At 42.7% G+C, this 25,160-nt stretch overlaps 1 protein-coding gene across 7 annotated transcripts; it reads left to right on the top strand.

Moving 5' to 3' along the window:
• Positions 1 to 301: 301 nt before the first annotated feature.
• cita (citron rho-interacting serine/threonine kinase a) lies at positions 302 to 25,160 on the top strand. 7 transcript variants are annotated; one of them, XM_037251667.1, is made up of 49 exons: positions 302 to 728; positions 810 to 951; positions 1,105 to 1,280; positions 2,013 to 2,114; positions 3,405 to 3,547; positions 3,623 to 3,716; positions 3,800 to 4,006; positions 4,119 to 4,272; positions 5,464 to 5,653; positions 7,611 to 7,716; positions 8,252 to 8,395; positions 8,635 to 8,754; positions 9,688 to 9,858; positions 9,944 to 9,997; positions 10,077 to 10,130; positions 10,312 to 10,452; positions 10,585 to 10,710; positions 11,104 to 11,199; positions 11,308 to 11,424; positions 11,929 to 12,038; positions 12,121 to 12,295; positions 13,003 to 13,200; positions 13,363 to 13,416; positions 13,575 to 13,772; positions 14,223 to 14,416; positions 14,501 to 14,636; positions 14,783 to 14,887; positions 15,012 to 15,152; positions 15,319 to 15,426; positions 15,517 to 15,709; positions 15,922 to 16,083; positions 16,532 to 16,555; positions 16,854 to 16,991; positions 17,246 to 17,426; positions 17,543 to 17,634; positions 17,721 to 17,825; positions 17,896 to 18,065; positions 18,258 to 18,302; positions 19,522 to 19,602; positions 19,686 to 19,821; positions 19,966 to 20,105; positions 20,206 to 20,298; positions 20,386 to 20,494; positions 20,605 to 20,733; positions 20,896 to 20,976; positions 21,071 to 21,146; positions 21,226 to 21,408; positions 22,316 to 22,703; positions 23,305 to 25,160. In XM_037251667.1, the coding sequence occupies exons 1-49, from the start codon at positions 627 to 629 to the stop codon at positions 23,326 to 23,328; spliced, it is 6,408 nt and encodes a 2,135-aa protein (XP_037107562.1). In that variant the 5' UTR covers positions 302 to 626; the 3' UTR covers positions 23,329 to 25,160. The 7 variants fall into 7 exon arrangements, with proteins under 7 accessions (XP_037107562.1, XP_037107561.1, XP_037107565.1 ...); XM_037251666.1 differs by having other exon boundaries at positions 10,582 to 10,710; XM_037251670.1 differs by lacking the exon at positions 18,258 to 18,302.

The following is a 25,160-nucleotide window of genomic DNA, read 5'->3' as shown; positions in this document are numbered from 1 at the left end:
CAGTTGTTATCAAAACAAGGACAATGAAAACTAGGTGCACTGAATGAATATAGAAAGGCAAATAGCTTTTGCAATGTGGTACTGTTCAATAATACAATAATAATTCACAGTGGTTTCATTGTTATGCTTTTTATCGTTATGAATGAATGTCATTTCCTTGCTGCGAGGCGAAAGGACAACTTGATTGGTTAAAAATATGAGCACTGCCCACAAACAGAGAATTGACCAATCACAATCCAACGCATCGAATGACAACCCCCGAGATGGGCGGGGAACGCGCAAAATTTGAAAGTTTACCGGAAGCAATGACGACCAAGAAGGAAACAACGGCTCGTTCTATATTTTAAAATGTCTGTAGTTCGTTCGTAAATCGGATTCCTTCCACGGAGGTTCCGTGAGTAGCTCCACGCTTTGCGTTTTATGTCTCTCAGTGCGAATGAAGACGAAAGTCAAACTTATTTTTAAGTTAGCTCATGAGCGTTTTAGCTAACTTTCTATGCCGTGTTTACATCGGTACCCCTCGTTTGTCGCGCTTGGGTAGTTCATCGGTTGATCCACTTAAGCGTCACATTTAAAGATAGCTTTCGTCTGTATGATACATTAGCTCAGGATATATATTATTGAGGATGTTGAAGTTCAAATACGTGAGCCAGGGAGGCCTTAAAACGACGCCGACCTCTGCGGACCCCATCACCATCCGCAGTTCAAGACTCAACCAGCTGTTTCAGGTACCCATCCTACCCGAAATGCCCCTCAACTGCTCCCAAAATATGAAAAAAACAACAACCACTCTATGTGTATTTCCACAGGGTCGCCTCAGCTTGAATGGGCAGCAGGGAGGATGCATCTTGAGTCGGGAGGAGTTTGTGGACTCGCTGTTGTTACTGTACCAAGAGTGTCAATCCCCTGAATTGATGAAGATACATCATGTTGCCAACTTTGTAAACAAGTGTAAGTACACAAGTACCTCCAGCTTGTATGATTGTCTTGGATTGACTGCCAGTCAATTATAGACAAATAATCTTTCACACTCACGTTGAAACCTATTGGTAATTTAAACTCTTCAGTTAATGAACTGCAAATGTTTTTTGTGCGCGTCGGCAGTTTCTGACGTGGTCTCGGAGCTCCAGTCCTTGCAGCCAAGCCTTCTCGACTTTGAGGTGCGCGCTGTGGTGGGACAAGGTCGCTTTGGCAAGGTTCAAGTTGTACGGGAGAAGGCAACGGGGGATTTTTATGCTTTGAAAGTCATGGAAAAGACAGTTTTACGCTCTCAGGAAAATGTAAGTAGAGTGAGTCATTATTTATCTGATTTTACTAAACCTGGCTTTATAATGCTTGATTAGACATTTTTCATCAAGCCAACATTCTCTGTGCTCAATTTTCAAAATTTGTCATAGAAATTGTGTCATCATTTGGCCTCTTATAGTTACAATGAAAAGCACTTTGATCAAGTCAAATGTTAAAAAAAAAAAGTTGTTTTGAAATAAGAGCCACTTCGAAGCGATAATACAACCTTTATTCGACTGAAGGAGTCATTTTAGTTGTTTTCTGGAAAAAGGTGTACGAGGCAAATAAACACAAATGTATCTGTAAATTGTCTGGATTATTTTGGAGGCAACAAAAGAATACAATAGTTGTGAAGTTTGCTCAGTTGCAGTCAAAGAAAATCCCACTGGAGGATGCTGTGGAGTTAAATACTTGAAAGTGCGGATACATCATTTCACAGCATGTGACTAACACAACAGCTCACAGACAGAATAGTACATGAGTTATGACAGGAAGAGAACTGAAGTGAACAATAGATGAGCAACAACTGTGATGTGTAAGAAATGCTTCCATCTTCAGGCAATGGATGTCTATTCCTGAAACATTAAATAAAAATGCCACAAAAAATGTTGGCATTTTGCAATAGTCAATGTTTTATTCTCAGTTTGAAGTAATTCAATGTGTGCATGTACTTTTCTTGTTGATTTTATATTTTTTTGCAAATTCTGTCAACCATTTTGATTTAGATGGTTTTTCATGAAGAGGAGCGACGCATTCTGTCTTTGAACTGCAGTCCCTGGATCCCACAGCTCTTCTGTGCTTTCCAGGATGATGAGCATGTCTATTTGGTGAGATTGTCTTTTGAACCTCAGCTTCTACAAAGACCATGACTGGTTTGCCATTACTATTACACTGAATTCATAAATTCAGTTGCAATACATACATTACATGATAAACATTTGATGTTGACATTAAAAAAAACATTAAAAAAAATACACAAAAAACACTTTATTTTGCATGAATACATGCTGTATCAAAATGTAAGCACCATGATTTTGTGAAGGTTACTATTTTTCATTTCACAGCTGTGAGTTTCAGTACGTCAAACAACCAATAATAGAACAGCGAGATCAGTCAGAATAATACATGACTTGCTCCGGGAAGGAACCTGAAGTGTGCAGCGCGAGGAACAACTTGTTAAAAGAAGCAATGACAAAAATAGGCCCCCTAAAAAATGTAAAATAAACCTTTTTTGTTTTTTTTAAACTCTAAAAAATGCTCCCTTGGTTTGGACGCCATAGGACACATTGATTAAAATTAAAACAATTATGCTATTTGAAAAAATAAAATGTAGTAAAATGTAGACATTTTTACTGATTGTCAAAAATTTTTTTTATGTAGCCATTGAATTGAATTACAAAATAAGAGTGCAACCGTCCAGTATTTGTTAATCCCCGCCAGAACTGTTAACACCATTAAGACAAGTGAGCCGTCACGTGTTCCCCGTGTCTGCCTCCATTTTACCTCCACTGCCCCTCCGTCTCACCCTGCTCCTCAGCAGCGCATGGAGGAAAATACAAAGCATCCATCTCTATCCGTGTGTTCGAGAGGCTCCCGGTCTCCCTGTTGCTAGGTAACACAGCAAAATGCTCCAGCTCATTCAGACTCACCGACCATTCATGCACCAGGGGTTCTCCTCGTCTGTTATGGCTCTAATGCTTGCCGTCTTATATCTGAAATCAGCCTGGACAAAAGCCTTTCATCTCCGCTCGCAGACAACAGAGGCAAGAACAGGGGAGCCGCATTTAGATTTGCGCTTGTAAACTTGAAGACTTTCTTTTGTTGTTCACAGACAGGCTCGTTTTAGTTTTTTTTTAAGAACAATTGTTTTGACTGCAATGTCACAGATCTTGTGCCACCACATCTGATGTTACATAATCTATAATGAAAGCCACTCCAAGCAGGAACGTGTTTTGATCACATACATGCTTCTACTGTTGCCCATTTTTCTAAATATAGTCCCGCTTAAGGGCATTTCGAGATGCATCCTGGAGATGCAGTAGCTGCATATTTTAGTCCCAAACAAACCAGATCCAAATCCCGTATTTATTTTCTGACTGCATGTAATTGTGTGTTAGACGATGGAGTACTTGCCGGGCGGCGACCTCCTGTCTCTGCTCAACCGATACGAGGAGCATTTTGACGAGTCCATGGCTCAGTTCTATTTGGCTGAGCTGGTGGAGGCCATTCATGCTGTCCACCAGCTGGGCTTTGTCCACAGGTGAGCCGCCACATGATAAATGTCACCAGAGTCAAGGCCATGAAATAGAAACATATTCCGAATTTTCATATCCAGAGATGTCAAGCCCGAGAATGTTGTCATCGATCGAACCGGTCACATTAAACTGGCAGACTTTGGATCGGCTGCCAGGCTCACGGCTAGCAAAACGGTGAGTTGCTTGTAATATTTGTCGCCTGTAATAATGACTGTTGTTGATGGGTGCATCTTTGTGATGAATTGATCTTCCTCCAGGTGGCCACTCCCACAGTGCCTGTGGGAACCCAAGACTTCCTCTCCCCGGAGGTATTGGAGGCCATGAACGGGGGCCCTCACAGCACCTACGGCGTGGAGTGCGACTGGTGGTCCCTCGGGGTCATAGCCTACGATATGATCTACTCCAAGCTGCCTTTCTCTGACGGCACTTCAACGCGGACCATCCACAACATCCTCAACTTCCAAGTTCGTAACATTTGGAAACGTTCTGGCATTTGCCAAATAACCCAAATTATCAGGACAAGCCAATTGTTTGGATGCGTGATTCAACTATGAAGTGATCTTTATCTGCTTTTAGCATTTTCTGAAGATTCCAGAAGAGCCACACGCCACTAAGCAGTTTGTCGACCTGGTGCTGAGTTTGCTGTGTGGAGCTCAAGAACGTCTGGGATTCCAGGGACTCCGATGCCACCCGTTTTTTTCCAGGGTGGACTGGAATAACTTACGACAAGGTGAGGAAGAGATTTTCCCCCTGACAATGTGTTGATTTCATAGAGAGTCCAATTTTAAGTATTTGAAAATAATCAAAATTGGCTAGCGCTTTGGATATGATCTCAACTTTCTCATGAAAGCGTAAGCAAATATTAAAGGCCAAAATATTGGAAAACAGTCAAATGTTTTGCCTGCTGGGACATGCTCCAGCTCACCGGCACCTCTAATGAGGACGAGCAGCAAAGAAAATTGATAAATGGACGACGTACAAGTGTGAGTGGTCGTCAAATATTGGAGATCCAAGTGTTTGTTCCGTTGCGCTCGGGTTTACTCACTAGCAACACACATTGCGTACCTCGCTGTTGGCAAAGATCCATCTTTGTCCTGAGAAAGAAGTTGGGAGGTGGATGACGAAGAGAAGCCAAGGGAATTAAGTCCGTCAAGTTTCCATGTTGACTTAACAAAACAAAACAAAAAATCAATGACTGATTGCATTGGCAAGAGAACATAATGCTGTTTTGATTAACAGGAAAGACTTTGAAGAGGTTGACATTTTCAGAGATTCAGTGACAAAATCACACACGCACACATTTTCATTCAAGTGTGGTCACATTAAAATGCGCAACAATATTGTGATTCCCGAGCTATTTGCAGTGACGTACTGTTTTGAGATGAATCAACAGTTATTTTGGGCAGCTTGACGTGACTCCAACATTGATATGCCGCCCCTCCCCTCCCCTTTTTCCCCAAACATCCTCATTGCTGAATTTTAATTTGAATCACCTCATCTGAAGACTATGAGGCAATGTGTAGAATGATCATTCAGTTTGTTTTTTTATGTCTTTAATTGAATTCCATCCACTGTTTCATAAACTAGAAAAGAATGTGTATCTATAAACCGATTTAGTCTTCAGCTGTGGTTTAAGCTGAGAAGCTCGCTTGCTCGCTCTGCTGCAGTAAGAGAGGGCAAGTGAGCATGAGAGCGAGCGGGCGTGAGGAGGGAGGGACGAAGGCAGCATGTGCATCAACGTGCGACTTACCGCACTCTCGGCGCACACCGCTCAGCGAGCTTCCTCCTCCCCTCTGTCTTTCCTCCGTCTGTCTCCCTCCCCTCTCCATGCCCTTTTTTTAACGAGCTTCTCCGCCTCTGAAAACATTCCCCTTGCCCTTTTTCGCTCCCTATTCTAATTCTTTCCTCCCTTCCCCGGCAGTTCTCCCACCTTTTGTTCCTGCGTTGCACGCTGAAGATGACACCTCTAATTTTGAGGAGCCGGAGCTGGCAGCCCCCCGGCCAGCCTCAGCATCCAAGCGAGGAGCTCCCCCTGTGGGCTTCCAGGGCAAGGATCTCCCCTTTCTAGGATGGTTCTTCAGCAGAGCACTGACGACATTGGCCAAATCCGAGTAAGTTCAATTTCTTTATTAAGCTATGTTTGGATATTTTTTGTTTGAAACACACACCCTATTTTCTCATGTGGACATTTCACGTACGCCTATTTGATACACCTTTGTTAATTAAAGACTCCATGCTGCCGTTGGCGTTTGCTTAGACTCCACATTTCTCATTACCTTGACAACACATTCCAGATAGCATGCTTTTAGGTGACAGGACACTTAGTGTTATGCCTGTTGAGGCTAAACTGTTTTTTTTTTTTTTCCCCCATATGCTGTGCATGAGGGGGATTCACATAATCTTGCATGTGTTGCTTCCTTTTAAGTGGTTCTTGTCTTTTTTATGTCTTGAGAGCACATGCCCGGCGAGTGCAAATTCATGGGTCAGAGGCTGTGAGCTGGTGTTGTCTTGCCGTCGTTGCTGATTGGTATGCAGCTGAGTGTGTCAATGAGGTTCGCTGAAAGGTGGACAATCCCCCCATCCACCCACCCACCCACCCACGCGTGCGCGCACACACACAGCCACATTCCCGCCCGCTCTGTTATTGTGCTGTTTAACGGCATTCTGACTCCAGCATGGGTTTTGGGACCGTAATTATCCCTGATGCTATTTGACTTCTTAACCTCCGGTAATAATCCAAAAGGACGTGTTTGGCTGTAGCAGCCCGTGCCAGCTTGATCATGCCGGAGACTGCGGATCATGACAGCTGCAGTAACGGAAAGGAAAGAAAAGGCGTTAGCAGATTAGACGGCAAAAGGGATGAGAGCTCAGATTGGGGGGGGGGGGGGTCATCTATTTCTATGGTGACCACTATTGCTATGGTGTTTTTCTCCCCCAATTCACCACCCCCATCTTTATGGGCGCTCATTGCCTCATCTTATTTTCTTCATCTTTAAATGTCTCCTTCCCTTGCCATTACGTCTCCTTCTGTAAGCTACTGATATATTTTGCTCTAGTTCAATTAAGAGATAAGATGTGTCACATCAGTGTGTGGGCGCATGCATATGCATATAAATGCCCAGAAAAAGGAAAAAAAAAAGAGAGAATTGAGCCCAAGAACGCTTGCCACAAAGATAATGCTAATAATGTGCTTTGGGGGTTTGTAGAATCCTTCTTTTGTTGTCATTTTTGTTTTTGGTGAATGTGTCTGACTGCTCATTAGTACAACTCAGCAAAATCCCAGAAGCGCTGTGTCTCCAACTCCGAAGATATACTCTGTGTTTGACAGGATTTTTTTGGAGAGGGTGGTGGGGTGAACAGCTCGTATGCAGTTTAATCTTCTTTTTCAAATACTTAATAAGGTGGAAAATTTAACGACAGAAGACCAATATTTGTTTTATTTTTGTCAACGCACCTATGAATTGAATGTGGAGGGAAAATGTTTATGGTCAAAGCGGTTTATGGTTTACCGTCCAATAGTTAAATGAAGAGCTCAAATTGAATGGACCATCAGGTCAAACCGCCATGAATGAACACAGCCAAGATGGCCCCACAGGGAATGATCACTGAGTTTTCACGTGGCCATACAATAAGCCTTTTTCCTCACAATGTCTTCACTTAATTGCCACGTCCCTGATATATGAAATGATAAAAGTGAAATACATTTTTACCTCGTTTAAATCAAACTGCTCTTTAAGATGAAATGTTGTAAATAAAACTCAACCGTACTTTGGCAGTGATTCTTTCACGTACCACTAGAGAGAGCCCCCGTACCACACTTGGAAAGTCACTTTGATGATAAACGGTAATGAATGTGATTTGTTTTGTATTTTTAAAGAAGTGTCGCTCGTTTCAGAATATTTGAAATTATATCTAATATCTTATGTGTTTTTCATATGATTTATATCTTAGCTATCACCCACTATAAGCCAGCAAGTGGAATTTGTGTTTGGGTTGATAAGGAGTACTGATTTGTTCTTGATTTGATGTTGTCACTGTCTTTAATTCTTTTGCTTTTGGTGACTGTAGGGTAGTCTCTGCTGGCCTCAACTCTCCTGCTAAGACCAACTCCATGGAAAGGAAGCTCCACCTTAAAAGCAAGGAATTACAAGAAACCCAAGACAAATGTCACAAGGTGAAACGTTTTCTGCTGGTAGCATTCTATTCATTTACACTGCTGCTATTATAGTATTTACCCCCAATAATCATTAAATGTACAGAAAACAGGGTTGATGAGCATAGTCTAACAATAAATGAAGGGTGAATACAACCTTAAAGCCCCCATGTAAACTCTACAAAGAGCTGCAATCATTTCCCTTTCTAATAAACCAGCAGGGGCGGTCCAAAAAAACGATACCCCTCCAAGCATTGGTGTTTACGGCTTCTTTTCTGTTTATTGTCACTCTGCCCCCTATAAATGGAGACACTCTTCTTCTAAAGTGGCCTTTATCAGCTATCAGTCTGCTCATAACTCAGCAGTAACCCCTCTAGACATCCTAGACCTCCTTATTGTTGAGTTACTCACATAAGAAGTGAACACTGGGCTTACTGGGCAGATGCAATTCCGCAAGGTTACATAAAGGGCCATCACACCTGTGATCTAAATACACATTGCTACGTTTTAATCTATCAATATGGGACTTCATTCATTGAACTTGTCATGTTTTCAGATGGAGCAGGAGATCTCCAGGTTCCAACGCAAAATGACTGATCTGGAGTCAGTGCTCCACCAGAAAGATGTGGAGCTGAAGGCCTCCGAGACTCAGAGGAGCATCCTCGAGCAAGACCTCGCCACCTACATTACGGAGTGCAGTGTGAGTCATACAGCACGCGACGGGAGATGTCTCTGTAGATGTGAGAGAATCCCTCCGGACATTTTGCGAGTTACACAAACATCCTCCGACCGCTATCGTTACTAATCAAAAACAGAGGGAACACAAATAAAACCAAACCACGCTCTCTAAAAGTTGCTTCACAAAATGGCGTGCTCTGTTACCCTGTATTAAATAAATATTTCTTTGAGCCGTGATCCTTGCATGTGCTGTGTTTGCAGAGCCTAAAGCGGAGCCTGGAGGAGGCACGCGTGGAAGTCTCTAGAGAAGATGACAAAGCTATGCAGCTGCTCCACGACATCCGTGAACAGAGCAACAAGCTGCAGGAAATTAAAGAGCAAGTATGTGTAGACGTTACAGCATCACATCATCGGGAGAAGCTCGGGATTCCGTTCTTTTTTTTTTTTGCATTAGCTACCGCGAGACGACAGAGTTCAAAGACCACAAGATTTCTCCATGTCACTGCTTGTCTTGTAATAATGAAATAGCTGAAGTGCAACGGTGCACCTTGTCAGCATTTCTCAGAGAGGCCATCACCTCCGAGGCTTCCCCTTGTTCTGCATACTGTAATCACAAAGGTCATCCCCGCAGATGGCATCCCTGCAAGGCACAAAAATAGAGACTTTGATCATTAATCATGACACTTCACTACAGTTGTCTCCAGGGGAAGATGGCCATAGTGATTCCACGTTTAGGATCAGCGATACTGTCCACATTTAACTGTGAAATACAGGACTTATCGTCTTGAAGAAAAACAACCTCTCAAAAATCATCACTGGGGATCAAGATGAAACAAAATGAGTGTTTCTGCCCGACTCCTCAACAAGGAATAGCACCATTAGCCGTTCCAGATTATGTAAAATGTTTAATCTCTATGTTACAATCATTGCTGCAGTGCGCTGCAGCGTCTATAGCTTGCTGCACAGTGAAACATTGTCAGCACATCTTTGTCTGTAAAAGCAGGAGAGCAGCTCACTCGCTTTCATGCTGTTGCAAACAAGGCTCTGAAATTCCTTCAGATGCATAAAAGCACACAAAGCATTGATAAATAAAATAGTGTGGTCCCCTCCAGCATTTCAGTTGTTCATCCCTGAGTACATGAAAGGGGAAAACTGCAGTAATAAGAATCCAGCACACGGAATGAATGCTTTTTGACACAAGTTGTCACTCTCAACTCAACTTTTTCATCTCCGTGATTGCACAATGGATGTTTTTTTTATTTTTCTTATTTTTTTAAGCTCCATGAGATTCTGTTAAGGATGTCTTTTTGTTAGGAGTACCATGCCCAGTTGGAGGAGATGCAAGTGACCATCAGGCAGCTGGAGGAGGACCTGTCGGCCGCACGCCGCCGCAGCGACCTCTATGAATCGGAACTTAGAGACTCAAGACAAACCAGCGAGGAACTCAAACGAAAGGCTGTAGAGTACCAGCAGAGGATTCAGAAGGTACACTAGCCAAGAAATGCTTCTCTTGCCGCATGACACTGTAATCATTGGATCAAGTGTGGTTCAACATTGTTTATGTTGGCAGGCTAAAGAGCAGGGTAAAGCCGAGGTAGAGGAGCTTCTGTCCAAACTGGAAAAGGTAACGTGAGACTCGGAGTGTTCTACTTTATAAGTGATCAAATTGGAGTTATATTTAAAACTTTTGTTTCCTTCTCAAGACAAATGCGGAGCAACAGGTGAAAATCCAAGAGCTCCAAGACAAACTGTCAAAGGTACATTGACAAAAGATGACTAGATTATTAAAAATTTGACCGGGGGAAGTCCATAACCAAGGTCTTAAATCCTCAGATACCCCACCGACTGTATTCGTAGTGCAAATGCCTGGTTCAAGTGTTTCAGGAACTCTGTCCAGGGATCCACTAACAAGCCTTTAACCCCGTGACCTCCCTTTAGGCAGTGAAAGCAAGCACCGAAGCCACTGAACTGCTGCAGAATGTCAGACAGGCCAAAGAACGGCTGGAACGAGACCTGGAGCGCTTGCGAGGCAAAAGCGACTCCAGTGACACGCTCAAACGACGTCTGAGAGAGACAGAGGTACCACTTTAGACAAAAATGCTGCACTTTGCTCTTCTTATTGCCAAATATTTGTTACTATAGTTCGACTTCTCTTCTGACGTTGCGCACTTCATATTCCCTCTCATTTGGTTGTTTTTGGTGTGTAAGCAGGAGGGTAGGAAGACCCTGGAGAACCAAGTGAAGAGGCTGGAGATGGTTGAGCGCCGGGAGAATAAGCTCAAAGAAGACATTCAGACCAAATCCCAGCAGATCCAGCAGATGGCCGAAAAGATCCTGGTGAGAGACCTACAGATAAGGCTTCCTTAATACCCTCCCCCGCTCTCCACCCCTAATTTTACCCACTGGCCAATTCTGGTTATCTTCATCGAACCTTACTGTGAGCACATACTTGCACACTGCACGGGCTCGCATAAATGGCAGCTTATCAATCGTGTACATAGACCGCAGCACTTAAACGGTCTCAGCATGAGCAGGCGCAGCTTCGCCCGCTTTGTGGATTTCCATCTTTTCAATGTGAGTTTCTCCATTTCTTTTTGCTGTGAATAGTAGGTTTGCTTATACTGGTGTGTGAATGTAAATCCTAACAAAATCTAATTGTGTCTATTTTTGATATACATTTTAGAAAATGGTAGCTTGTGTTATTGATTAACCTGAACTTTTTCTTTACAGGAACTGGAGGACCACCTGAGGGATGCCCAGTCTACAGCACAAAGGATGGAAACTCAGCTTGTCCAAAAGGAGAGGCTGTATGAAGACAAAATTAAGGTAGCGTTATTACGATGCTGAAAGTAGTATCTCCGGGATGAGCAAACGCTAATACACCGTGAGATTTTGAACGTGCCATGTACATGCATTGACTCTGTCTGGATCAAGGTTCTGGAAGCCCAAATGAAGGTGGACCTAGCTGACAAAGAAAGCCTGGAGGCCAAAAGAGCGCAGCAAGAGGAGGAGTCGAGAGAGAACTGCAAACTTATCAGCGAGCAGAAAGCGGTATGAAAAATGAATTTAAAACTGTTAGTATGAGTATTGGGTCATGTTTAAAGTAGCAAAAAAAGTTGTAATGTGTTGGGTATACATTTTGCGTGTTTATAAAGGAAAGTTGATGAACATTCGCAGCATTACTTCAGCCTTTCATTTCTTACCCTACACAATATTTTACAATATTTTACAGTGCGTATCGGAATGAACACTTTGAAGACCGATTAAATTGTAGTGTACATCATTTTGCGCTGTAAAGTCCGGGCTAAGTCCTAATCTGGCTAATGTGGTAGAATTGAAGCAGTTAAGAAGCTTTTCATCTTCTGAGAGTAGAAGATTCAAGCCACACCTTCAATGAAAGCTAAGAGGATTTTACTCGAGTGAAACCTTCTGTTTCCTCTCCACAAAAATGTTTCTGCTAAAATTTGCGCTGGCCAGAACTGATATGACTTTGGACGTGTCGGGTTTTTGTGTTGTTGTTTTTCTCTTTATATTGTGTCTCATCTCTTCCCATAGACTATTAACGCCATGGATTCAAAGATGAAGAACCTGGAGCAGCGCATCGCTGAGCTGTCAGAGGCTAACAAGCTGGCTGCTAACAGTAGCATCTACACCCAGCAGAACATGTTAGTTAGCAACATTAGGTTCTGTTTTTAGATCAACAGTACAAAAGATCTTTTTTTTGCTGTTGTTTTTTTGTTTTATTAGGAAAGCACAAGAGGAAATGATCTCGGAACTGCGACAGCAAAAATTCTATTTGGAGTCTCAGGCTGGCAAGCTGGAGGCTCAAAATGCCAAACTGGAGGAACATCTTGAGAAAATCAGTCAGCAGGAGCAGACCAAGAGGACCCGTTTACTGGAGCTGGAGAGCAGGCTGCGGGAGGTGAGCCAATAGGAAACAGAAACAAAATCTTTCTACTCGGGATTAAGTAATGCTCTTTAGCCGTCTCTCAATGTAGCATTACATTACAGTATTAATGTCCCCAAAGCGGATTAAAGCAGTTGATCGGCCACTGAGCCGATTCAGATCTTTTTTAGATCAATTAATATACAGTCAGACTGCAGTTCTGGCAATACAGTAGTGCTGATTTTGAGTGAGACAAAAACGGTCGTTTTGATCCATTCTTTATAACATTCCACCAAATTTAAAATAAGCAGCTTTAGTACCGGCTCTTTTTCCTGGTTACTGCAGACAACCTGTTGGTTGAGTGCTGCTTTTCTTCCTCCACACTTTCCTTCCAACTGAGAACTGATGCTAAGTGTGGTGCTAATTGCTGACTTTTCTGTATTGTCAAGCACATGTATACATAAATGCATAAAACCCCACACTCATTACAATCATATTTTTTATATGGGACTGCATGAAAAGGTGTAGTTGTTTTCATTAGTTATAATAATATGGTTCATAAAGCCAATTTGAAGCTTCATATCCCCATCATTATCTTATTAACCACTCCAATACAACCACCACTTTCACATAAATTGAAACGTATTAGGAAACAGTGATAATCATATGCAGATATATTCCATTTCAGGTCATGGTGACATTCCAATAAACACACATTTCCTCATGTCCTGTTGCATTTCCAGATGGGCTTAGAGCATGAAGAGGAAAAACTGGAGATCAAGAGACAGGTGTCGGAGTTGACCCTCTCCCTGCAGGAACGCGAGTCGCAAATAAGCAGCCTGCAAGCAGCTCGTCTTGCTTTGGAGAGCCAGTTGCAACAAGCAAAGACTGAGTTGGAGGAAACCACTGCTGAGGCCGAGGAGGAGATCACTGCCTTGAGGGTAAGACGGCAAGTACACTTGAACAAATTAGTTACATTACCATTACATTACTAGCTACAATACATTGCACATGCGAAATCAGGCAATACGGGAAGTACCATCACTATTCTCACATCGTAGTCCACATTTCAAATTTTGATATTTGTTTCCCTTTTCTCATAGAATCACAGAGATGAAATTCAACAGAAGTTTGATGCCCTGAGAGACAGCTGTTCAGTAAGTGCTGAGTCAAATAAATATTTCAAAATCATCATGCTAAATCATTTTTGCCAAAATACAAAACTTTTGTGGTGGAATCCAGGAATATCACTTTATCGGTTGTCATCGCCGGTTATTTATTCCATTGCAGACTCAAGCTCTTTTTGTCGCTTCAGGTGATCACTGACCTGGAGGAGCAACTTACCCAGTTGAGTCAGGAGAATGCCGAATTAAACCGCCAGAACTTCTACCTGTCCAAGCAATTGGATGAAGCATCGGATGAGAGGGAGGACCAACTGCAGCTAAGCCAGGAGGTGGACCGGCTGAGGAGAGAAGTGGCAGACCGTGAGATGCATCTCAACAATCAAAAACAAGTAATGTTGCCTCATATTTGATGGAACAGTTGTTGAGTTCAGCTCATCGTGACTCTTCTGTCACAAGAAATGTTGGCAGGCCAGCATTGAAGTTTTTCCATCTGTCAGGGGTTTTCAATTAGTTTTGTTCAAGGGACCACCATTATAACCAAGAAGCAACTCGAGGACCACTGCTTTGGCGGAATATTATTTTGTTTTGGATCAAAGGAGACCTATACAGGCTATTCATTTGACATAATTTGGATGGGTAAATGATTCACAAAATTAGCTAGAAAAGGAATCGGGTCTAAATAATAAATCAATTTTATTTTTTGAAACGTTACAATTATTTTCCATTTCCAATTTTGCGGACCACCTGCAATACGGCCACGGCCCACTCGAGGTGGTTGACAATCCCTGATCTATGTGAATGATGCTTTTCTCAATTTGCCATTTTGTTGACCTTCCCAGAACATTGAGACACTGAAGACTACATGTAGCATGCTGGAGGAGCAAGTGGTGGAGCTGGAGTCTCTGAACGACGAGCTCCTGGAGAAGGAGAGGCAGTGGGAGGCCTGGAGAGGGGCCCTGGAGGATGAAAAGAGCCAGGCCGAAAGACGCACCAGGGAACTGCAAAGATTGCTGGATAACGAAAAACAAAACAGGTGATGCGACAACAGTCTTGAACGTATTTAGACCGGGATCTTTGACATCTCCGCGCCATTGGTGTGTCCCTGTGCTTTTCACAGGTTACGGGCAGACCAGCGCAGCACAGAGTCACGCCAAGCAGTGGAACTCGCAGTCAAAGAGCACAAGGCTGAGATATTGGCGCTGCAGCAAGCCTTGAAGGAGCAGAGACTCAAAGCCGAAAGTCTATCTGATACTGTTAGTTGGCACAACTGCATTTATAATATAGCCCACATCCAAGATGAACCGAACTTCTACATATCTGAAATTCAATACAGTCATTTCAGTTTTGCCTTTGTTGCTGCAAAAGTGTTGATATAGCGGGCATTGTCTTGTTTGCACAGCTCAATGATCTGGAGAAGAAGCACGCTATGCTGGAGATGAACGCTCGCAGCTTGCAGCAGAAATTGGAGACGGAGAGGGAGTTGAAACAGAGGCTGATGGAAGAGGTAGAAATTTAGTCAAGTTTATTTCTATTGCCCTTTAATCTCCTCATGGGGCACTACGAAAATATCAGGAAAGGCTTACCAGAAATAACGTTTTTTTTAATAGTGTCTGCTGCTATTTTCACAGCAAGGGAAGCTGCAACAGCAGATGGATATCCAAAAGAGCCACATTTTCCGTTTGACCCAGGGCCTACAAGATGCTTTGGACCAAACCGACATGCTCAAGACCGAGAGGACCGATTTGGAATACCAGCTGGAGAATATACAGGTGCGCGGTGCAATATCTTGGCAATTGAATGAGATGCTGCTTGGGAACCATTACGGCTGGTATTGGAAATTCCAATGATTCCGAGGAGATCTAATGTAGCTCTAAATAAGAAAAGTGATCTGGGCAATGTTCTCGAAGGGCTTTAAAATGCAGCTTTATTTTGCAGGCTGTATATTCCCATGAGAAGGTGAAGATGGAAGGGACCATCTCACAACAGACCAAACTCATTGACTTCCTCCAGGCCAAAATGGACCAGCCCACCAAGAAAAAGAAGGTGGCTACAAAATATTTAAGAACCTTAAAATTAAAATAAGCTGTTTTGTTGCAAATGAAATAATCATCTCTATGTTCCCTGTGCCATCAGGGCATTTTCGGGCGGCGGCGCGAAGATGTCGGCACGACCACAAATGGGGCATTGACTCCTCAATCTCAGCCGACAGTTCCCTTGCAGTACAGTGACATGAAGCTTGCTTTAGAGAAGGAGCGCTCGAGGTGTGGAGAGCTGGAAGAGGCTCTTCAGAAGATGCGAATTGAACTACGATCCCTAAGGGAAGAGGGTACGTTGTAATGTTTATATATGTTGGCTCACATCGGTGTTAATTAATCAGACCTATTATTAATACCGGCATTTCATAACACTATCTTATTTGTCTAGAGTAAGTGAGACGTTCAGTGTGTAGGCGCCATTTTTTTTTTTTAGTTGAGATGTATATTTCCTGAGTTATACTGCCTCTAACTACTATTTCCTTTGATTTTCATGAAAATACAGCCGCTCATTTCAAAGCGCAGGATCACATGTCGACTTCCACACCAGCCCAGGCCCGCCATCAAATCCTCATGTCGGCCATTGTGAAGTCCCCAGAGCATCAACCCAACCCTTGTGGGCTACTTAACCCCTCAACCCGTTCAAAGGAGTCTTCCACACCAGAAGGTGACACACACACATCATCTGTGTTACACCAGTTTTCAAGAGCAATTTTAGACTGAAGGGGGAATAAAGTTTTGGTTCAGGTTCTAGTCGCTGTGATAATATTTGTAATCTTGCCTGGCTGGGCCCGTTTCAAAGGGGATGGACAATGAATGAATCTGAACTGGTTTTAATGAAAATGCATTGAAAGTAGCCGAATGGAAATGTATCTCCTCCAACCAATCTGCTTTAAAAGTTCTATTTCTAAAGTTCCCCTAATGAGTTCTGAAGAATCCTCCTATTACAAGAATGTAATGAAAAGTGGACAGAGCGATGGGTGACGACTCCATTGCCCTTCTTTGGGATTCGGGGCTCGTACTGCGTGTGTGTATGTGTGGTGTGTGTTTCATTTTCACATAGCTATTGTTAGACTGCTATCTTCTTTCTGTCTCTTCCCTCTTATTCGTTGCAGAAAAGAGGAGGGTCACCTTTGAAAGTAAGTTAGCGGTCATCCATTCCTTTCTTACGTTTTCTCAAGTGTGCCTCCGTGAATTTTTTCGTATCTCCATACTTCTTTCTGTATGCATTCCATTCTGATTGGCATGCATAGCGCTAATTTTCATCAGTGGAGAGTTTTACACCTTAAAAACGTATCATTTTTTTATTTAATATTTTTTTACCATGCCCCCTCCCAAAAAAATATTTTCGTGAAATGCCTCCCTGCAATATAACAAAATCTTAATTTCAGCTGTTTTTCACTCTTTTTTTTTTTTTTTTTTTTTTTTAAATTGCAGAGTTTGGTCGTCGCGTGAAGGAGCGAATGCATCATAACATTCCCCATCGCTTCACTGTGGGTCTCAACATGCGCGCTGCCAAATGTGCAGTCTGCTTGGACACTGTGCATTTTGGACGCCAGGCTGCCACTTGTCTAGGTTTGTGTCTTTTCTTTTATGAAAGCAGAGAGGGATTTATTAGCCAGTCTTTTATTTTTTCGAAAACCAACCACCTCACGTGGAATTTTGGGCGGTTGTAACCGGGCCTATATGAAAAATCTTTTCTCGTCAAATATAGCAATATTGTTACAGAATTTACCACGCACAATCTCAATAATAATATAACAATTATCTGAACGTGATATACTTACCTTGCTTAGTTTGTGCCTGACTTTTTTTTTGTCGTACCTTAGAATGCAACACCCTTTGTCATCCCAAATGCTCACCATGCCTACCAGCCACTTGCGGCCTGCCAGCCGAGTATGCCACCCACTTCTCGGAGGCTTTATGCCGAGAGAAGGCAAGCTCCCCTGGACTCCAGGTCAAGGAAGCTAGTGGGCATGTTCGCTTGGAGGGATGGATGAAGCAGCCAAGGTTAACGATTCATTCTTCCTGACATATTGGCCCATGAACATTAATGTGCCACGCTATGTATTTGTATAATATTTCTATTACCAATTTTTTTTTTTTGGTGTGTGTGTATTGCACAGAAATGGCAAACGTGGTCAGCAGGGCTGGGAGACAAAGTACGTGGTCCTTGATGGAACCAAAATATCAGTTTACGACGCAGAGCCCAGAGAAGGTCACTCTCATTTTCCGCATATATTATAGAGACATCAGCAATAAATCAGGACCCAGTACAAAACTGGTTTGACATGTTCCTTTTAGACTGTGTAAATGCGGAGGAGGAATTTGAGCTTTGTCTCCCTGATGGAGAGGTAACTGTTCATGGAGCTGTTGGGGCCTCTGAGCTCATCAACACTGCAAAGTCAGGTAAGGGTTCATTATCAGCTAATTTTCAAGTATATCTCAAGTATTGAATTTTGCGGGTGTTTGTGTCCAGACATCCCTTACATTCTGAAGCTGGAGTCACATCCGCACACCACTTGTTGGCCAGGTCAGTCGCTTTACTTCATGGCTCCCAGTTTCCCGGACAAACAACGTTGGGTGGCTGTACTGGAGTCTGTGGTGGCCGGTAGCCGCGGAGCTAAAGACAAAGGGGATTCGGAAGCTGTAAGTGCTAAAGTTCTTTATTTTGTCATTTCTAATAAGCCAGTGCCTTTCTGTCTCCCCTTCCCTCTTCTCCCTCGCTATGCATGTTATCACCATCCACGTCTTCTCTTTGTGTGTTTTCATGGTCCTTGTTAATGTCATTATGTGCTGTGTGTGTATCCCCATTCAATGCGGTTGCGTGGACCATTATAGGCAGGTGTTTCTAAAAGACAGAAGAACCTATCACCCCTGGTTCAGGTACAGTAAGAAGCTGCACGAATGCTTGGGCTTCAGTGATCAAACCGGCTGAGCATGATAGTTGCTGTACCTGTCCACAAATAGGACACCATCACGGATAACTCAGAACCAGGCTGATAAATGGTTCCGTAGTCGTCGTTTGAAGTTGCCAAATGTGCATTTAAAGTAATACTGTGCCAAATGCATGGGCCTGAATGGAACTCTTTCGACACTTTGGCTGATAGCATGCCGTGGCTATGCATGCCTGTGCAAGAGCCGTGCTGCTTCAGCTATTCCATTGAAATACACTTACATACTGTTTGTACCTCGGAAACAGATGGGAAAATGAAAATAGATGACATTATGTGGAAATGACAGAGGTCTCCCATATATTTTTGTAATGCTTGGACACTGCAGTTCAATGAAGAGACTAGATAGCTCAACATATCTTGAAAAACCACAGTTTGTTCCTGCGGCCTTTTTTGAAATGCAAATGTAGGCAACCTCCATAATTTGTTACATTTATTCATTTGAAGTAATCATCCATTAGGCTTACGTGCTAACTTAAATGCATGTGGCGTAAATGCGCTTGCCTGCTCATTTATTCCCTTTAAACTATGACTTTAAAGTCAAAGCCATCTATGATGGAACACTTCAATTCCAGCTGCTCCCTCGAGTTGCAGTGTCAAATCCAATTTGTATAATGTGCACATATTCGGCCCTGAGCAGAGTGTGTTGGACAGACAGCATTTCTGAACAAATGCAACCCGTATATAGATGTTTTTTATACCGAGCGCCAAATGTCTGTAAATAATGTCATCAGTCAATGTCTTTTTATAAGCGCATATTGATCAATGTTCCCAGTACCTCAATGCAGCATGCTTTGATTCATTTAACCCCCCCCCCATATTGTCGTTATAGATGCTGCTGTAATGCTTTTGTGTGCACTTGGGGAACAGTTATAAAACTATAAATAGTCGAATGAATAATTGAAGTGCTGGAAATCGGAAGCAGCCCAACAACCGTATTTGTTTGCACAAAATGCAATGATACGGGAGAATTGCAAATTGGTGCAAATAATTGTGACCCATTATTGGTTATGTTCTTATCTGTGGCTGCATGTACTCAAACAACATGAAGCGGGGTTTCCTCTATCTTGTTCATTAAGAATTGAGCGCTATCTGATTCGCTGCCCGACTCGCTATCCCGCCTAACACCTCGTGCTTCGCTCTCCTCACAGAAACTTCTGGGCAACTCGTTGCTGAAGCTGGAGGGTGACGACCGCTTGGACATCAACTGCACTCTGCCCCTCACTGACCAGGTTGAGCCTTAAACGTTTAGTACAAGCTTGTCGTGAGGCGCCGCGGCTTTCACGTGATTGACCATCCTTGCTACTCGCCTTAGATCGTGCTGGTCGGCTCTGAGGAGGGCTTGTATGCGCTGAACGTCATAAAGAACTCCTTAACGCACATCCCGGGCCTGACTGCCGTATTCCAGATTCAGATCCTGAGGGAGCTCGACAAGCTATTGATGATCACTGGTTAGTTAACTGACCCAGTCAGGAATTGTCTCTTAATTACCGTCATATATATTCATCCTGCACTTCATTTATCAAGTCTTCCAATGTGTATTTTATTGAGTGTACTGTAATGTATAGTGTATTTGAAGTGACTGTGTGTTCCAGGAGAGGATCGGGCCCTGTGTTTGGTGGAGATCAAGAAGGTGAAGCAGTCTTTATCACAGTCCCATCTTCCAGCTCCACCTGACCTCAACCCCTTCATCTTTGAGACAGTGAAGGGGTGCCACCTCTTCTCCTCTGGAAAGGTCAATTGGATCTTTTGTATCATTTGGACTACAGTCATCAGTTTGCAAAATTCAAGTTAAGATGAGCGTCACAAATTTTTTTATTTTCTTTTCTTCACAGATTGACAATGGAATTTGTATCTGTGCCGCTATGCCCAATAAGATTACAATCCTGCGACTTAATGAAAGCCTCAATAAGTTCTGTATCAGAAAGGTAAGTGTGCATACAACCAATGCAATGTTTTTTTTTCCCCTAGGAATGAAATGGGTGTACTTGATCAACTTTGGATTTTATTCACAGGAAATCGAAACCTCCGAGCCCTGCAGCTGCATCCACTTCACCGGCTACAGTATTATCATCGGCACCAACAAATTTTACGAAATTGAAATGAAGCAGTATGTGCTAGAAGGTTTGTCATCCACCACAGCCTCGCCGCTACCTTCTAGTCCTCTCGATATTAAATCGAAAGTATTGTGTGTTCGCTTCAACCTGACTCACGAATGCTTTATCTTCCTGCAGAGTTCCTGGATAAAAACGACGTGACGCTAGCCTCCGCCGTGTTTGCCGCATCCTCCCACAGCTTCCCCATCTCTATCATTCAGGTCACCACGACTCCTCAGAAGGAGGAATACCTGCTCTGTTTCCATGGTGAGGTGTTCTTTTCTGCGTGCCGGTGACTGTACCACAAGGCAAACAATTGTGCAGTTGAGCAACTAAATTTCTTTCATCTGCAACTTGCAGAGTGCTCACAACATCCTTGAAGACACGCTGATTTATTTTGACCTCCCAATAAAAATGTTTTTATTGCAGAGTTTGGCGTGTTTGTGGACGCATACGGACGCAGGAGTAGAACCGATGATATCAAGTGGAGTCGCCTGCCACTATCATTTGGTCAGTGAGTCTTTATTGGATTATAGCGCATTTTTTGAAAGGCTCCTCCAATGAGCATGTCACGTGACGTTAAGTGAGTGTTTGACTTTTTCAGCTTATAGAGAGCCATACCTGTTTGTGACCTACTTCAACTCTCTGGATGTGGTTGAGATTCAGGGACATTCATTTGGGTAAGCTTATTTTAAGAGCCCGACCACCATGTGGTTTCTGGTGCCGATACCAAGTTCTGAGTTTCTCTACTCTTTTCAGGTCCCACTCATACGCTCACCTGGACATCCCAAACCCACGCTACCTTGGCCCAGCCATTTCTTCCGGTGCCATTTACTTGGCCTCATCATATCAGAACAAACTACGAGTCATTTGTTGCAAGGGCAACTTGATTCAGAACCAGGATGGTGGAGGAGACTTGCAGCACTGCGGCTCAGGACGCAGGTAAGGACTGTTTGGTTTCACTTGGGTAATGGACTGCACTATTTTTTTTTTTTTCTTCCTGTTGCACGTTGTACTGATGCAATGTCTTTATTACAAAGTCTGGGTGGGTTATTTGTAGTCGGTAATTAAAGCAACAACAAACATCTATTATTTGCAAGAGCAGCCAATAACCCTAAAATGAAAATGAGCACCTGTTTAATTAGATGAAAAGCTAAACTAAATTCATAGAAACTCTCATGAGGGAAATCCAAGAGCCAACTCTCAGAGAGAAACCCTCGCAATTGTGCCGAAGGGAGAAAAAAAAAATGGTGTGCGAGTGACCGTTAACGTTGCCTCTTTAGTTCATCTCTTGTTTTTGTTGTCTTCACTCATTTTGGTGAGGGTCGGTCCACCACAATGCTGTCATTGGGGGTACTTGTGTAGTTGGCACTGCAGGGCACAGGTTGGCACGCACCGTTGGTGATGGTTAACTTTGGCCTTGAATTTTTTTCCCAGTGACACCTGCGTTTTTCTTTTTTTTCTTTTTTTTTGCAGGAGGAAGAGATCATTTTTTATATGTGGTAAATAATGAGCTAACTTAAAAGAATCACTCTAAATATAAACTGTAAAGGTGGAGGAGAGTTAATCATCAAATAAAGACGATATTTTTTATTTTATCTCATGTGAGTGGTCTGTTACGACGTGATTGCTTTTGAGGATTCACATAGTGGCACAAACAGATGACTTGCAGCTAATGTGGGATTGAGTCCTGCTCAGTGAATGGACACATGCATGTGAGTGTGTCACTATCCCTTATAGCTTCTGACAATTTCAAAACAAAACATTGAGTTTGTCAGTTGAATTGTTAGTCTTGACTGGTCCCCCAGGGTGCGCTTCCTTTTGTTACCTTCCTTCTTCTCCCTGACAGCCCTAACAAACGCGGGCCTCCTTCCTACAACGAGCACATCTCCAAAAGGCTGGCAACCAACCCCCTCACACACGGGGAGCCCGGCACACCCCACCGCTACAGAGAGGCCCGCACCGAGTTCCGGCGTGACAAGTCCCCCAGCCGTCCTTTGGAGAGAGAGAAGTCCCCCGGTAGGATGCTGGAGAACCGGATAGTGGCGTCTCCCGGCAGAGCTGTGACCGACCCTCGATTAGAGCGCTCCCCAGCGAGGGCCATGGCGGACCCCCGAATGGAGCGCTCCCCGGGGCGTATGATGGATGTCCGCAGGGAGAGGTCACCAGGTCGTTTTGAAGAGCGCCAGAGGCTTCATACTGGTTCTGGACGCACGCCCATAAACCCCGTCGCCAAGGTCCGTTGACACAATTAAACACGATGACAAACTAGCTGCTTTAAAAGTGGCTTCTTTCCAGTCTTTATGGAAGGAGCCAGAAGCTCTTTGCAGTATTTATGCTAATTTAATCTGTCTCTTGGCTGTGTCTTGATATTTCCGATGAATATTTACGGATAGTCCTGTCTTCTCATAATTGCAAGAAAGCACCCGTGTGTATCAGCCAAAATTCACAGACTTGTTACTGCTTTGCGTAGCTGGCGCTAATTTACGTCTGTGTCCAACTGTGATGAAACTAGGATACCAAAACCCATGTGGTGGTGGTTGTTGTTGTCGTTCTTCACTAATTGGATCCAATTATTATTAGCAGTCTCAAGACAAACTCATACAAATTGGATTAAAACTAACCAAAATTCTCAGTAAGATTCTGCTATACAGTGTCTTACAAAAGTATTCACCCCCTTGGATTTTTGCGTGCGTGTGTGTATACGTGTATTTTACTGTTTTTATTACTGTTTTTGTTGTTTTGTTTATAACAATAGTTTTGGAACCTGCACAAATCAGAGGTTGAGCACATGAGACTGGGTTTCATCACTGTATTGCTCATATTTTGTCTCAACAGGTATGGGACCAGTCGTCCGTTTAGGAGCCTCTTCTCCAACAGCGAAGTCTGTCTTGGGGAAAGGCTGAAGAGGATAAAATCAGAAAGCATGTCACAAGGAAATACTGCCACACGTTAGTTTTGATTGGCATCCAAGCAGGCAAGCCCGCCCAAGAAAGAACCAACAGATTTCGGAAGTAAGGTAATTTTTAGATGGATGTCCTAAATGCCATACGAACAACTTTTCAAGCAGGGTGTCTTTGCTGAGTTTTAGAGTAGCTCTGCTTTCAATTGAATGAAGTTGAAAAGAAAAAGAAAAGAAATTTAAGGCAGTTCTGCTAGAAAAGCTCCGCTGTAGCAACGAAAACTCTCACGACCTTGGTAGCATTTAATTTCTATGAGCATCTGTGACTGTCAACACACAATCATTCAGAGCTAATTACAATCATTCACTACTAATCTTATGTTTGACTTTGCCAAATTGGTATTTCAAAAAAACCTGAATTAAATCAATAAAGCCGCAAAGCTGATGTTGTTGAACCCCCCCCTCCCCTTCTCTCAAAAAAAAAAAAACGAAAAAAACTGCACTACCCGCAATGCCGAGCAGCCGTGGAGCAGGACCTTTCTAATCCTTCAGAATGCTATCTGACTGTAAATAGATAAGACATAATTTTATATACATATATAAATATATATTGAGAAGGAATTTCAAGGCTGGATAAGCCGTGTCTATTTTTGTTAAAGAAAAAAAGTGATAACTTGCCCTCCTGAATGTCTACTAAATATTCTTTTAATACAGTATGTCCAAATGTCTCGCAAAGTAAGTGATCGCCTCCTGGCTCTGACTAGTGTAGCGCCTCCATTTGTCAATGGCAAACCTCAATTTAAAAAAAAAAAAAAAGGAGGGAGATGAAAGCAGCATTGTGTGATTCTCCCCTAAGGCCTATGAAACCCAAACTGGTAAACGTAGCATCTGAAAATAATATGATTTTGTCAATGGCAATGTGAAATCAACCAATGTGTTTTCCTTCGCTTCTGCCTTGTTTGGGTTCTGTTTAAATTCCAGCATTCATCAAATGAAAAAAAAAAAAAACACCTTTGCGCATTCTGTTTTAAAAGGCAATCCTGATAGTGTATAATTCCAGTGCAGCGCCCAAATCAAATATTATTGTGCTTATTTTTGATTTCCGTACGTGACCTGCTGTGACATAAGTTACATTGTGTTTACACAAAATAGATGCTGTATTCTATGTATTTTGACAAGTGTCAATTACTGAAGATGAAGACTCTTCAACTTCATGACGCCTTGATAGTTTTTAATGTAAAAGCTTCCTTGAATGTATTGACGTTGATGCAATTGGTCAAAATGATTTTTTATTTTATTTAAAGCAATTAATGAATCCAAACACACACATTCCTGCTGATCTAAATACAGTGAAGCTCCGCTCTATGTGGGGGATTGAGACCGAGCACTACCGGGATTAGCAAAATTCTGTTGTCATATTGAATAAAATACTTATTTCCAACTGAAACTCCTTGACGCACGTCAACAGATTTCTTTGTCAACGTGGCGCCAAAGCAATAATGTTATTGCTTGCATCAATACTGATTGCTTTTGCCTGAGTACCAAGAAAAAGAATGTAGCAAAATCCAATTTCCAAATTCCGACCACATGGGGTTTCACTGTTTAAAATAGGCTCTTTAGCCATCTTCGTTTTATTTTGATACTTTTAAGTTGTATATTTCATTTTTTTCCACTGAATCATAATTGCTATGATGCTGGGTATGATATTGATGTCTGCTAACAACAAATGTTTTATTCTAGTTCCCTGTAGAGATTTGGTCACCGAATATTAAATATATTCCTTCACTTTTAA

This window comes from Syngnathus acus, chromosome 5 (assembly GCF_901709675.1).
Source record: "Syngnathus acus chromosome 5, fSynAcu1.2, whole genome shotgun sequence".
Lineage (NCBI taxonomy): Eukaryota > Metazoa > Chordata > Actinopteri > Syngnathiformes > Syngnathidae > Syngnathus > Syngnathus acus.
This window is presented reverse-complemented; position numbering and strand designations above follow the sequence as displayed.

Coding starts and splice junctions, on each gene's coding strand:
- cita (XM_037251666.1), top strand. CDS start 627: ATGTTGAAGTTCAAATACGTGAGCCAGGGAGGCCTTAAAACGACGCCG. Junction 11,425..11,928: donor TTATCAGCGAGCAGAAAGCG/GTATGAAAAATG, acceptor CTCTTCCCATAG/ACTATTAACGCCATGGATTC. Junction 18,303..19,521: donor ACCTATCACCCCTGGTTCAG/GTACAGTAAGAA, acceptor CTCTCCTCACAG/AAACTTCTGGGCAACTCGTT.